The sequence below is a fragment of the Astyanax mexicanus genome, chromosome 17 (assembly GCF_023375975.1).
Source record: "Astyanax mexicanus isolate ESR-SI-001 chromosome 17, AstMex3_surface, whole genome shotgun sequence".
Classification (NCBI taxonomy): Eukaryota; Metazoa; Chordata; class Actinopteri; order Characiformes; family Acestrorhamphidae; genus Astyanax; species Astyanax mexicanus.
This window is the reverse complement of record NC_064424.1, coordinates 7267243-7282422: the sequence shown is the minus strand read 5'-3', so window position 1 is coordinate 7282422 and position 15180 is coordinate 7267243. Positions and strand designations below refer to the sequence as shown.

Here is a 15180-nt window from a genome sequence, read left to right as displayed (position 1 = left end):
CTCAGTGCTTTTGTGCGTCTCAGCAGAGACACATACTTACCTGCATGTTCATGCTATGAAGATACACCAGCAGCTCATTTAAGGGAAGAGTAATGTTATTTTATTTCTTATTCTGTTTATTGTTGAGTGAAAATTTGAAAAGGTTTACGCTCTGCAGCATCTATAGGAATACACTCTAATGATTGACTGTGAACTGTTGTCAGGGTTTTAATCAGTCAGTGGATCACCTGTGTTTTCCACCACCAAAATACTGTAAAACAGGGGTGTCCAAACTTTTTTTTGTTGGGGGCCAGAAGGAGAAATATATTTGAAGTCACGGGCCACAGACTCTGTAATAAAACAAATAATGAAATATACCACTTTAAATAATACTTTTTTCCTGATTATTTCATTTACACACCATTTTACTTGACTTACTATCTTCATCTTTGACAGTGTTGTGTAAACTAAGATTTTTCAAATTGATGTTTAATTTCATGATGTCTCTTAATATTAAACTCCTTAATTACGGCAACTTTTAGACTCTGTTTTTCTGCGCTAGAAATGCACACTCTCTCTGCTTTTAGACTCTTTGGCCCGTTTCTGACACCTAGCGTTCAAACTTTGATCTCACTTTATAAAAACCTGCTTAACAGCTGGCCAACTTTCATTCTATTTCTAAAATACCTCGCGGGCCGCTCCATAAAAGGAAACGGGCTGCAAATGGCCCGTGGGCCGTAGTTTGGACACCCCTGCTGTAGAAACACACCAGAAATTTACCTGAACACACCTCACTTTCACACCACCACGCCCATCAGTGTAGATTTATTCCTAAACTCTGACGCTATTTAAAGGGTATTTAAAAAAACAGACTGTTCACAGGGTGTAAGATAGCAAAGAGCATCGCGACACATCTTGCGCAATAGAGCCCATAATGTGAAAACAGAGTAATGTAGCGCTTCTGTTAATGATTTTTCCCACACTTATCCTCCGATCGTCTGCCTGCATATCCATAACAGCCGCTGGTCACACCGCCGGGGTCATATTTCTCAGCCAAGTTCAAGTCAATTTCCATGAGCACTTACTACATTAAACCGAGATACTATACCCTGCCCTGCCATGATGAGACTTCATTAGCTCTACATTAGTCAGCTGATTAGATTTGTGTCAGGAAAATATTACCAGAAATTTGTTGGGGAATTGAATTAGGTTTTATTTTCATACTGGACAGCCAGTTCAGATACATAGCGTAATCAAGACGAACTGTAGTGACCTGGATACGGCTGCGGTTTATCTTTCGGTAAGCAAATGAGAGCTTGAGAGATGATACACTTAGTGTATAAAAAAGATAAGCCTTCTTAATTAATAATCATATTTTATTGATATATGAGCTGACCATCATGCAGACTCTATTAAACGTGGCTTCAGAAGAGGCTGTTTTTTATTAGAATGAGGATACAGGTCTGATACTGTGAGAGAATTTTAGTCAGTGAATAAGTAGATTACGTTATTTTGTTGGTTCTTTGGTTTGTTTTTAACCCTTTCAGACCTGAATTATCTGTTATATGGGTTATTCTCCTTTTGCAGTGGGAAACCATGTCACAAAAGTTGAAAAAATGTAAAAAAAAAAAAAAAAAAAAGATTAAAACCACATTTTCCTTTTCCTTTTTTTTATTTTCCTTTTTCTAAATCATATTTCAAAGGTGCTTTAGATATGGTAAATAGCTTGTCACATAACTAATTTTTTTAACACTTGAGCAAACATTTTTAGTGTAAAGAAATATTTATTTTTTGAGATTTTATAAAACAGATCCAGATTTAATATATGCATGATTAACATCATACTACATTAAACAAATATGTATTTTATTTTTAAAATATTTCTGTCACAAAGATTTTGGTCACTGGTGTTATCAGGACTATTATATTACATGTTGTCATAGATATAGTTAGCTCTGTTAAACACAGTGATTTTATATATATATTTACATGTATACTATCTACAGTGCTGTTAAAAAATATTTGCCCCCTTACAGATTTCTTCAGTTTTTGCTTTTTATCATATTAACATTTTTCAGATTATCAAACAAACCTTAATATCAGCCAAACATAAGTATAAGACTTTTTTATTGTTTTTTTTTTTTAATAATTTTATTTCAATTTTTTTCCCATTCTCTCCCCAATTTACAAGGCCAATTACTCAACCCACTTATTAGGACTCCCACTATCACTAGTGATGCCCCTCCAACACCAGGAGGGTGAAGACTAGGAGAGATGAGGGGAAAGAGCTCCATCTACTGTACCCACCAAGAGAGAGCAAGGCCGATTGTGCTCTCTAAGGGCTCCAGTAGCCGACGGCAAGCTGCATAAACAGGATTCAAACCGGCGATCTCCTGATCGTCTAAAAAAAAGCAGTTTTTAAATTATAATTTCATATATTTAGGGAAAAAATCTATTCAAACCAACATGGCCTGATGTGAAAAGCATTGTGAAGGAGAATGTCTGTCCATCAGTTTGTGACCTAAAGCTCAGGCGTACTTGGGTTCTGCAGCAGGACAATGATCCAAAGCACACCAGCAAGTGCTAGTGACCTAGACATAGTCCAGTTAAGATGCTGAAAACTATTATTGCCAACACTTAATCACCAAGGGTTTAGGTTTAGGGGCAAATACCTTTTTTTTTAAGAAAGGTCAGGTTGGTTTGAATAGGTTTTTTTTCGTAATAAATGAAATTATCATTTAAAAAGATATTTAAAAAATGTGTATATATATATATATATATATATATATATATATATATATATATATATATATATATATATATTATCATTGTCTGATATTAAAATGTGTTTGATAATCTGAAAAATGTAAGTATGATAGATAAACTGTTCTAGCTGTTGTAGCTCTGTTTCATGTATTTTCTACTTTAATGAGGAGTTTAGGAATAAAAAAAAAATTCATTGAAAGACACACCTTTAGAACATCTTACAATATTGGATCAATCTGTTTTTATTAATCATTTAAATGAATTAAGTACTTCATTCTGTTATTCTGTATTGTTTACAGACCACAACAACACAGCGGCGGCTTTGTTCACTCCTTCAAAAATACACTTCCTGTTCACACATTTGTTTTATCATAATTAAGTAAAAGCATTTTGAGAGGATTATTTTTCATTGAGACACAATGAGAAACACACATGTCATTACAATAATTACATCCTGATTATTCCTGGTTATCTCCAGTGTTGATATATTGGAAGGACATCTGTCCGTTTATGAGTCCGTCTGTCCTCCTGGGCCGTCCTCACCCCGAGCTCCAGCTGCTCCACAGCAGCAGGAGGGTACTGGAGTAAATCAGCAGGATGAGCAGATACATGCGGAAGAGGAACTTGTCCACTTTGTAACAGAGCGCCAGCCAGTCTGTCTGAGCTGAGCCCTCGTCCTCCTCCTCCTGCAGATACAGCTTGAGGGAGACCACCTCCTGCAGGACCTTCTCCAGCTGTGGTGAACCATCCCGAGCTTCTGTCAGAGAGAGCAGGTCCGCCTCGGGGGACAGGTCAAATTCATAACCTGAAAAAAAGAACACAGAAACATAAGAAACAAAGGAGTTCAGATAGAAGGCAGGTGCACTGTAACACTGTAAGCCTGGATATGTCGAAATTCCTTTATTTATGCCTGAAGTATGCAAGAGTTGGACAATGAAACTGAAACACCTGGTTTAAGACCACAATAATTTATTGTGGTGACGGACAGTTCTGATGGAAACAGGAGAGTTGAGGTGCACATTGAATTCTGTCGTGATTTGATCAGCCGTGGTTTTATGTTTTTTTTGGATACAATCCGGGTTAACACCCGAACATCCCTTTCAGACAGCTTCCTCTTACAGCATCCACAGTTAATCCTGTTGGATGTGGTTGGTCCTTCTTGGTGGTACGCTGACATTACCCTACATCACAAAGACTTGCTGTCTTGGTCACAGATGTGCCAGCAAGACGTGCACCAACAATTTGTCCTCTTTTGAACTCTGGTATGTCACCCATAATGTTGTGTACATTGCAATATTTTGCAAAGAGTAAAACTGTGCTCTTACCCTGCTAATTGAACCTTCACACTCTGCTCTTACTGGTGCAGTAATGTGCAATTAATGAAGATTGGCCACCAGGCTGCTCCAATTTAGCCATGAAACCTCCCACACTAAAAAAAATGTCATAAATAAGTAAGATTTTTTTTGTTACATCAATTTCTTTGGACAATAAGTCTACTTTACATTTTATGGTTAGGTTAATAAAATAAATTAGTATTTAGTATTCTTTTTGATAGAATTTAAGTAGATGTTTTATTATTTCTGTGTTTTCTTCATTATTTTAACATTATCTGCATTGTAGATTAATACTAATACATTCCAAACTATGACATACATAAAACACTTGGAATTCTTTAGCAAACACAAAAGTGTTAGATATTTTAGATTCTTTAAAGTAGCACCTCTTGCTTAGATAGAGACAGATTTGCACATCTTGGCTGGATTTTCTCATGTGGCTTTATGAAGTAGAATTAGCTGGAATTCAGGCTTTTAGTTAACAGCTGTGCTGAACTCATCAAGAGTTAATTACTTGGAAGAACTTTGAAAGTATCCTCAAGTGCAGTCACAAAGACAATGTTAAACGTTATGATGAAACTGGCTCTCATCAGGACCACCCCAGGAAAGAAAGAACAAGAGTTCTCTCTGTTGCACAGGATAAGTTCATCAGAGTAACCAGCCTCAGAAACCACAAGTTAACAGCTCCCCACATAAGATCACCTAAATGCTTCTTTACAGAGTGTTTTGGTTTGTTTAACACTTTTAAGTTACTACATGATTCATTATGTGTTCCTTCATAGTCTGGATGACTTCAGTATTCATTTACAATGTAGGAAAAAAAATAATAGAACCAATAATAGAATCCACTATTAAAAGCCTTAAAAGCCTTACCCTGCGTTCACACTGGAAAGCGACAGGCCACCATTCATTTCCTATGGCAGGGCGCGATTTGTCGCCGCGACACGCGAGAGGCGACAAGCGACAAAGCGACAGAGCGACAAGCGACACAGAGATGAATTTTTCTCAACTTTATGCAAATGAATTATGACGCGGTGAAGCGACATTCTAATCCGATTGGCTCCTAGCTTTTCTTTGGACCAATCACAAACAAGGCGGTTCAACGTCCTCAAGCTCCTGCTCTCTGAATTTCTAGTTTCTTTCCCGGTTCATTCTGTTGAACGGGGTGGACCCACATCAATATGTGGGAACGGCTGCGTTTCCAGCGCAGTTAAATCACAGAAACGCCCAAGAGTCCAGCAAGTTTGGGAGTTATAGCTGTAGAATAAAGTGGCCAAGCGATTCCTTTTTTGTGCCTTTTTTCTTGTCGGAGGCTGGACCATGATAAACGTGCGCGTTGAGCTTGACACGCCCACAAGCGACAAATGCTGGGCGACACAAGCGACTCGTCGCGTTCCAGTGTGAACGCAGGTTAAGTCTTAAGAAGGAAAAAAAAGAGTCAGTAGTTAACATTAATCACAGTGTAGTGTTGTCACTAGGCAAATTACATTTTTGTAATCAAATGACACCAATAATTTTAATACTGAATTATACTGAAATTGCTCAAATCGGACTCAAATAGACTCACTGTGTAGATTCACATTGCCACACAAATGACACATCCGGATTTGGTCCTGCTGTGTGAACACCGCACATGTTTGCATTCTTCATGTCAATATATTCAATTTATTTCTACTGCCGGGTAAATAAATCCTCCAGTCACAGCAGAAGCCCTCCTGCCAGAATGAGTGCAGACCTCAGTAATCATTAAGTTCTTTAAGAAGATACAGTACCACAGCCCCGTAAGTGATGCCCTCCTCTGCAGTCTGCATGCAGAGCTAACAGGTCTGAAGACGATGCCAATTAATTTGGTTCTGCTCTACATCCTCTAACACCTGCACTAACACACCCACTTTCCTGCTGTTTGCAGGATTTAGCTCTGCTTTAACATTATCTCTCCTGCAATTCCCCTGGATAAACTGCATTCCATGCATTTGTGAAGAATAATAATAATGAAGCATTCCAAAATAAATATATCAATTTGAGATTTGTAGCTAATCAAAAACAAAAAATATTTGTATGCATATTCTGATGAACTAATGTATATACTAAATCTAATGTAGGTTACTCATGCTGTCTTTCATAGAATAAAAATGTTAATATCAATTTCATGCAAATAATTGTTTATTAATCATAACTGCACAGTAATGAATCTATAATTGGACAATCTGGTGTTTACGTATTTTAAACAAGGTGTACATCTTTTTTTTTTGTTGGATCCTAGCATCAATTATTATTTGCATATTGGGCGTGTCCCCAACCCTCACTCACCATCAGTGTGTAGTCTTGCCCACTAGGGCTGCCTTCCCTTAGGTTTTAAAGGTCTCATTCCATCGTAATTTCATTCACTTTAAAATGTCTAGCTGTAATTATGGTAACAATAGTAACAATATGATTTCGCCTCTTGCTAATGAATATTCATACATGCAAACATATCGCCTCTGATTGGCTAACAGCACTGCAGACATTTTTACACTAATAACAGTCTTTGCAATGACATATGTTACTTTACAACATGTGTAATGCCCTGATAAGTGCATTTTAGCCACTGACCTAGTCTTAGAGTCTCTGTAAAACGCCAAATCCACCGGAGATCCTATTTAAACCTATAGTTACTTACACACAGAGGTGGGCAGTCCAGGTCCACAAAGTAAAAATGCACATTTCCCCTAACCGTTAATCTCTATTAATGTGTGGTCTTGCCTACCAGAGCTACCTTCCCTTGAGTATTCAGTTGTATTTAATACAACCGTTGACACTCTGGCCACAGTATTGTAGGCCATAAGAACAAGTTACCATTTTCTTTATTGCAAACTGTGAGAACAGCAATGCATTAATTCTGTGCTGGATTCATTTTCCTGTTTAATAGGAATATTTACTCAATGTTTCTTAGACTGTTAGTAATTTACGAGTTTCTCTGACTGTAGGAAACAGACACATCATAAACATTATCTTTGACTGTATATAATGCGTTCCACACCTCCTGATTGATCCACATCATCGAGGGTCCTGACTGAGGTGAACAGACTCTCGCTGAAGGTCTGATCGGTTGAACCGTACTTGTCCAGTAAGCAGGCAGAGATCGACATCTCCTTAACCTCTTTCTCACTGTGATGCAGGAGCTTCACTACAAAAATAGATTTGGCCAGACTGAGCACCAGGAACGCCATACAGACTGCAAAGAAAACACCTGCATAACACAAAAACACAGAACAATCAGGTTGAACACTATTGTTATAATATAGTAACAACATTACACCTACACTAACTGGTCATCAATCTATAGTAGACACTCTTACATTATACAGCTTCAGAAAAAAAATAAACACATCAAAATGATCAGTTTCTTTCATGTTACTATTTATAGTTATATGTTTGATTTAAATAAACAATGTTACTAAAAGCATTTCTCCCAAATTCCAAATTAAAATATTTAGAGCATTTATTTGCAGAAAATGAGAAATAGTCAAAATAAGGTAATCAATATTTGGTGTATTAACTCTGATTTTTAATCATAGCTTTTTAATGCATGCATGCATGCTCTCCACCAGTCTTACACACTGCTTTTGGGTGAACTTATTCCAGTCTCGGCACAAAATTTCAAGAAGTTTTGATTTATTTGATGACTTGTTACCATCTGACTAAATTGGTTATAACAGAATTGTCATATCATAACTATGTTTTCTGAAACACCATTAATCAATTTAAAAGAACCCCTGCTGGTTAGACCCTATTTGGGTGTTGGACCTAATCACACCAACACCACCAGTGTGGTACTGATTGGTTATATGTTTTGCTTGTAAAACATAAATGTATCTGGCACAATAGTTTTTTAAACACTGTGTAAAACATTTGTACATTTTATTAGAACTAGGATGCCACGGTGTGTGATAAACTTTGCAGCCATTAACTGAAGAGCCACAGTCACCCAGAGTATCTGTACCTGGTAAAAGGCCAATTGGTGATCATACAGTATTCCTCAAAAGCTATCAAATCAGTAGAATACAATATTGCTTTGAGAATGGAAGGCACTATTTGTTAACGCACCAATAAGAGGAGTTTTGATGGCTGTAGCAGGGATCTCATCCATCATATTAACCCTGAACACCGTGTAGCCCAGCAGAATGCTGGTTTTAAAGGTGATGCGGGTGCCGCTGTTTGGGGGCAGGTAGAAGCTGATGACGTCCACCACCATGAGGAAGATGCTGGGGATGAGTACACTCACCACGAACAGCAGGGGGCGCCGGCGGATCAATACCTGAGGGTGTAAGAGCAGAACTTGAAATATTTTGGAAACATCTAAGTGCTTTTTACACTGCTGATAACACGGACCATGCTGCAGTAGATCCAGAGCCAGATCACCTCTTTTCCGGGCCGTGATTTTCTTCCCCTTTTTACACTATTGATTTATATATCACTATTTTGGTTCAGAAAAAAACATAAAGATCAGAAAGTCCAGACCAAACAAGGCACATTTAGAAGCATTTAAAAATCTCTTTATCTAGCAGTGGTCACCATCATTGTGAAGAACTCTGACGCAGTATGTTTCTCAAACATGGAGCATCACACATCATTCATTCACTATTTGTAATGTCTTTCTTTTGATCTTAACAATCTTATCATTCAGGAAATTCTACAAATCAATGGAATTCCCCTCCATTAACAAGGTCCTTCCTATGCTTCTCAAAAAAGATGAGTATTAATACTCATTTTAGAGCCAAACTGAATTTCAACAATCCTCTAGAGCTCTACACAAGAGCTGCTGTAGCTCTTTTTGTTGCTCTCAGCGCTCACACTTTAGCCAAACCAGCTAACCATCTATTTCACTTTGGCTCTTTTAAGGCTGCTTAAACTTTCACAGGATAACAAAGAGCAATTTCACACTGACTTAAACGACCCCCCCTACTCCACCCGTTTGGCCGATGAATGAAAACACAAATATGGATCCCTAAATGGCCTGCGCCAATGAGCCGTGCAGCAAAGGTAATCAAAGTGCCTTGGTGTTCCTCCCCCATGTGCTCATCTCGGCGGAACAGGGTGGCTCGCCCGGCCCCTCGGTGCTATTGGCCCAGTCCACCCACCCAACGTGGCGGCCATTGATCAAACGCCACAGAGACAGTCTCATTATCGTCATCCTCGCAGCACGCTGTCTGCCGTTAAGCCTCATCTATAAGCATTAGCGCACCATTGCTAACAGCCGCACAGTGCTTAGTGCACTGGGTGTGACACATGTCAGACTACTGTCAATACTGCAGCACATCCTGAAGACTTTTTTATATTCTGCGTCTCCACTCATGAGGACTGGCAGGGGCGGAGAAAAGAGCTTTTGACAAGACAAATGGACTGTTTTCTCGCTCTCAGAGACAGGCGGGTGGTAATGAAAACCGGGTATTCTTCACTTTTGTTCTTTACTCACTGCTGGATACATGTAAATTAGTCAGGCTATCTACTATCCGAAGTAATGACTACAGCGGAAGCCCTACTGGATTAAGCTTGTTGAAATTTAATGTTTCTGCAATGTTTCTTCAGAGTAGTTAAAGAAAGACACTTGGATTTCTTCTATGTGCCAAAAGTTTTGTTTGGAACGCCAAAGAAAACCATTGTAAAGCAGTGGTGCTCAAGCAGGTTTTCATTTTCATGGTCCACCAATTGAACACTTTATGATTTTACCTAAACCTTCACTATATTACCAAAAGCATTCTCTCACCCTAAATCCAAATCATTGACCTCAGGTTTCAATTGAAAACCTCTGAAATATAATCAAGAGGAAGATGGATGATCATAAGCCATCAAACCAAACTGAACTACTTGAATTTTTGCACCAGGAGTGGCGTAAATTTATTCAAAAGCAGTGTGCAAGACTGGTGAAGAACGGGAACATGATGCCAAGGTGCATGACAACTGTGATTAAAATTCAGGGTTATTCCATCAAATACTGATTTCTGATCTCTTAAAACTTCATGAATATGAACTTGTTTTCTTTGGATTATTTGAGATCTGAAAGCTCTGCTTTCTCATTTTCTGCAAATAAATGATCTAAATATATTTTTATTTGAAATTTGAAAGAAATGGTGTCCATATTATATAGAAAAAAACAATGTAAATTTTACTTAAACATAAACCTATAAATAGAAAAATCAGAAAAATTGATTCAGAAACTGGAGTGTACTTTAAAGTTTTTGAGAGCTGTATATAGAACTACTGTTAAAATGTATTTAACTGTATATAGCTATGTACTACAAACTTGTTTAACTGAGAGAGTTGATCCTCACGTTGAACTGGATGTGGGCGTAGTCCCTGTCACCCAGATGCATCTTCCAGTAATGAGACGGCACGGAGAGCAGCTCCCATTCACCATCATTCATGAACTCTCTGGTGTCAGTGGCAATTTCCTCAGCACTCCTCCACAGAGCCAGGTCCACCTCGCTCACTGCAAACACACAGCAAACGGCCTCACTGCTGATGATTTATCTCACATACAGTACCAGTCAAAAGTTTGGACACACTTTTAATTCAGTGCTTTTTTATTATTATTACATTATTTTATAATGTTTTGCATTGTAGATTAATACTAAAGTCATCCAAACTTTGAAGAAAAACAAATGGAATTATTTAGTAAACAAAAAAGTGTTAAACAAACCAGAATATGTTAGCTATTGTAGATTTTTCTAAGCAATAGCAGTCACAAAGACCAAAAATGATATGATGGGTGTGAGTGATCCAGTGCGCTCAGTGCTGGTTTAAATCCTGGTCATGCAGCTTGCCATCAGCTGCCTGAACCCTGAGAGAGAGCACAATTGGCCTTGCTCTTTCTGAGTGATAGATGCACTTTTCCCCTCATCACTCCTAGGGTGATGTGGATCAGCAAAAGGCGTCTGTGAGCTGATGCATTGGAACCGAGTCGGAGGATAGTCTTCATCTTCCTTGTGTTGTGGTATCACTAGTGAGGGGGGATATACAGCTGAGTAGCAGCAAAATGGGTGGAACAATCGGCCACATAAATTAGGGAGAAAATTAGATGAGAAAAATAAGACATTTAGAAAAAAATTATATGATGAAACTGGCTCTCATCAGGACTGCCCCGGGAAAGGAAGAACATGAATTACCTCTGTTGCCTCAGATAAAGTTAACCGCACAGAGTATTTTGGTTTGTTTAACACTTTTAATTTACATGATTCCTTATGTGTTCCTTCATATTTATTCAAATATATTTTGTTTGCTAAGTGGTGAAAATAAAATTACAGACGCTGTGGCCACTGAAAAAGTAAGGGAATGCATTTGATAATTTATTACCGAATCACGAATGCCACGGGACATGGGTGAGACACACACGAGTTAGAAGAGCTAGAGACTAGATTCAAGACCGAGCACAGAGAACAGAAAATGAGGGGTATTTATACTGAACAGCACAGGTGAAAACAATTAGACTAATTAGTATGACGGAGAGTTTGTGAGACGCAATAGCGAGTGACTGGGAGAGTCCGGGAGAGATAGCACAGGGGATTTCTGGGAAGTGTAGTTCTGAGTTTCTGAATTACAGTATATGGCAGGCAGACAGGAAGTGGCTGATGTGACATAGCAAAATTTGTAACTAAATTATAATGCATAAGAATGTAAATAATGATGAATTGAAACATTGGTTAAAATGTTTGTAATGATGATTAATGTCTTCACTAGCGCCAATTAATAATTCAATGAGACCTTCTGTCAGACAGACAGAGTACAGCAGTGCCTTATGGTGAGTGGGCGATTGTCTGGTACCTTTCTATTAGGTATCTATATTTTTACAGGTAAATTACTAATGAATAAAAATACTTTTAAAATTGATACAGATACAAAATATTACAATACAATATTAATATAAAGATTTTCTTACACCCCTAATGATAACTGATCTGAATGCAAACAGTGAACTATAAGCCAGGGTTTTACCAGAGTGCAGCCAGCTTCGGAAGGTCAGTGTGCAGTTCTGCTTGTCGAAGGGAAAGGCGTAAATCTCCAAGTCGCAGGCCGAGACCACCTGGATGGGTTTGTAGTTCTTCACTATCCCAGAGGAGTTGACGTAAACATACGGGATGTTGGGGGACTTTCCTTCATCCACACTGAAAACAGATGAATCAGCATGTGTGAAACAGAGCTGCAGGTCATGTAAATATTAAAACACTCTGAATTACATAATTACTGCTTATATAAGTAAATTAAACACATTTGCATAAAATTGCCTAGTTCTCAGATAATCAAATATATTTTATCAGCTCTTACAATTCACTGATGATGACATCAGGCACCCAGATGGCGTCAGAGGAAAGAGATATTTCTGTGATTCCATCAAATTCCTCAGGATCCCACATGAGAAACTCATCTTTCCAGATCTAAAATAGATGAACATGACATGTTTTAGTACGAACCTTTCTAGAAAAAAAAAACATAAAATAAAATCATATAATAAAACGATTACAAGATTAAAGCAGCCTATTAAAAGTGGTACTAACCTGCCGATACCAAATACTGGTGGTCACTTTTTGCATCTGTCCATCCTGTAAAAAGCAGGAACACATTGTGTGCAGAAACATGATAAAATACTTTATACTGTATATCATTTTTATTGAAAAAGACACAGTTTTAAATCAAAAGTTTGTTGCAAAGTCACAAATAACAGTACGTACGACTATAAAAACCTTTTTTTAATGGTTATGTCTTCACTAATTATTAATTGACACTAGGTAAAATATTATTAAATGTGAATTGATTGTTATGCTTAAGAATGTAAATAATAATGAATTGAGACATTTGTTAAAATAAGTAATGACTAATACCGTTGTAACTAGTGTCAATTAATTAGTTTGTTGATTTATTATTGTTAATTAATGTACTCTTGTTGTAAAGTATTACCAATAAAATTTGTACTTTGTCAAGACATGAGTTAAAGACTGTAGACAATATTAAACTAGATACATAATTAAAGCTAGAGATTTACGTTAAAGAACAATTTTGTAAATCATTTATTTCCCAATTTAGCTAGACCAGTTGTCCTACGCAGCTGTATATCTCCATCACTAGCGATGAGTCAACACAAGGAGGGTGAAGACTAGCACATGCCTTTTCTGGTACATGTGAAGTCAGTCTCCGCCTCTTTTTGAGCTGCTGCTGAATTACAGAGTATCATTACAGCACGCTCAGGGGAAAGTGCAGCAACTCGGTTCTGATACATCAGCCCACAGATGCCTCCTGCTAATCAACATCACCCTAGGGTGATGAGGGAAAAGAGAGTCATCAACCCACCCAGTGAGAGCAAGGCCAATTGTGCTCTCTCTGGGCTTCGGCAGCTGAAGGCAAGCTGCATGACTGGGATTCGAACCAGAGATCTCCCGATGTATTAACTTAATAAATTACCGTCCAAAGGAGAAATCTGATTATGAGATCTGATGACGAGACTCACCACGTCCAGTACAGACTGGATGATGAGGTCGATGTAAACCAAAGTAGGACTGGTCCAGTTGAGAACGGGCCGAACCCCGCAGTCGTACCTGCGCAGCAGCATGCGGGTCAGCTGGTTTAGTGCTGATCTCTTCGGCTTCTCTGGCACTGAATCAGCCTGACTGATTACTGTAGAGTAAAAATGAGCAGGAGATTATCAGCAGCAAACTACAGAAAATATGAGTCAGTGTCTGTGTGTGTTTATATGTCCAGTATCAGTTAAAAGTTTGGAAAAACCTTAAATTCAGTCAGGTTTTTTTTTTCATTATTTTAAAATGTCTTGCATTGTAAATGAATACTAAAATAATCCAAACTAAGAATAAAATAATAAGGAATTGTTTAGTAAAAAAAATGTTAATATATTTTATATTTTAGGTACTTTAAACTAGCACCTCTTGTTTAGATCAGAACTTTGCACATCTTGGCTGGATTTTCTCAGTCAGTTTTATGAATGGCTTTCAGTTAACAGCTGTGCTGAACTCAAGAGTTAAATTCAGTTTCTTGCTTCTTAATGTGTTTGAGAGCATCAGTTGTAAAGTAGTGAAGAGGTAGAGTTGCAGGTATACAGTGAATAGTGAATATTTGAGTAATGTTCTAATCCAGATTAAGGCAAGAACTACTCAACCATCTAAAACATTTCAAGAACTTTGAAGTAGTATCCTCAAGTGCAGTTATGATGAAACTGGCTCTCATCAGGACCACCCCAGCAAAAGAAGAGCAAAGGTTCATCAGAGTTACCAGCCTTAGAAACCCCAAATTAAAACAACCCTAGATAAGACAACTTAAATGCATCAAGTTTAGTTATACTTGATAATATTTGATTCCTTATGTATTCCTTCAAAGTCTGAATTACTTTTTAGGAAAAATAAAATAATAAGACCAATAATGAGAAGGTGTGTCTTTTGCGTCCAACCTTTTGACTGGTACTGTATATATAAATATACATGTATGTCCAGCACATAAGAACACACTCCCTGAGTCACTCAATCATTACATTCAGCTTATTATGGGTTAGGTACTGCAGGACACAGTATACTACAAAGCAGCGGTCCTCAATTGCTTCTTTAGTTGGAGGCCTTCATTGTGAATGGTAAGTGCTACTGTGGTTCTCCAGCCCACCAAACTACCTGGGATAAACACCCTAAATTGCAGGTTTTGTAACAATTCTCTGTGATTATTATTTTTAATCAGACACCACTTGTTAAAAAACAGCTAGGCCTAAGTCAGATAATGATATAAATGGGCATACCTGAAAGTGATATTTGAAAGAGTTATATCTTATATTTTTCTGTGGCCCCCTTAGTAGCTCTCTATCACAGCCCCCAGTTTGAGAACTGCTGCTATAACGGCCAGACATGTCTTATCAAACAAAATACTAAAATACTGAGAAAAAACTAAATATACACTAAAACCAATACAGAATCTGTGGATTGTGTCAAAAAAGCATGTTCCCTCCAATATCTCCAAAATAATTTTAAAGTACATTTGCAAACAAGTTCTAATAAAGAAATCCTAATTAGGTTACATCAATAATATTCTGGGTCTTACCTGAGAGAAGAAGCCACAGGAAGATGATGGAAGACAT

At 37.7% G+C, this 15180-nt stretch overlaps 1 protein-coding gene across 1 annotated transcript; it reads right to left on the bottom strand.

The window, feature by feature from the left end:
• Window positions 1-2985: 2985 nt before the first annotated feature.
• Window positions 2986-15180, bottom strand: htr3b (5-hydroxytryptamine (serotonin) receptor 3B). The gene is made up of 9 exons (XM_007250102.4): window positions 15144-15180; window positions 13558-13724; window positions 12611-12655; window positions 12381-12490; window positions 12051-12220; window positions 10391-10548; window positions 8166-8376; window positions 7099-7308; window positions 2986-3550 (listed from the first exon to the last, which is right to left on the bottom strand). The coding sequence occupies exons 1-9, from the start codon at window positions 15178-15180 to the stop codon at window positions 3285-3287; spliced, it is 1374 nt and encodes a 457-aa protein (XP_007250164.2). The 3' UTR covers window positions 2986-3284.

What these genes read in the sequence shown, in the direction of transcription:
- htr3b (XM_007250102.4), bottom strand. Translation starts at nt 15,180, where the DNA reads ATGTCTTCCATCATCTTCCTGTGGCTTCTTCTCTCAG. An exon ending in ACGCCCACATCCAGTTCAAC is followed by an intron (nt 8,377 to 10,390) that starts GTGAGGATCAAC and finishes TTACACCCTCAG; the next exon opens with GTATTGATCCGCCGGCGCCC. An exon ending in CATCAAAACTCCTCTTATTG is followed by an intron (nt 7,309 to 8,165) that starts GTGCGTTAACAA and finishes TGTGTTATGCAG; the next exon opens with GTGTTTTCTTTGCAGTCTGT.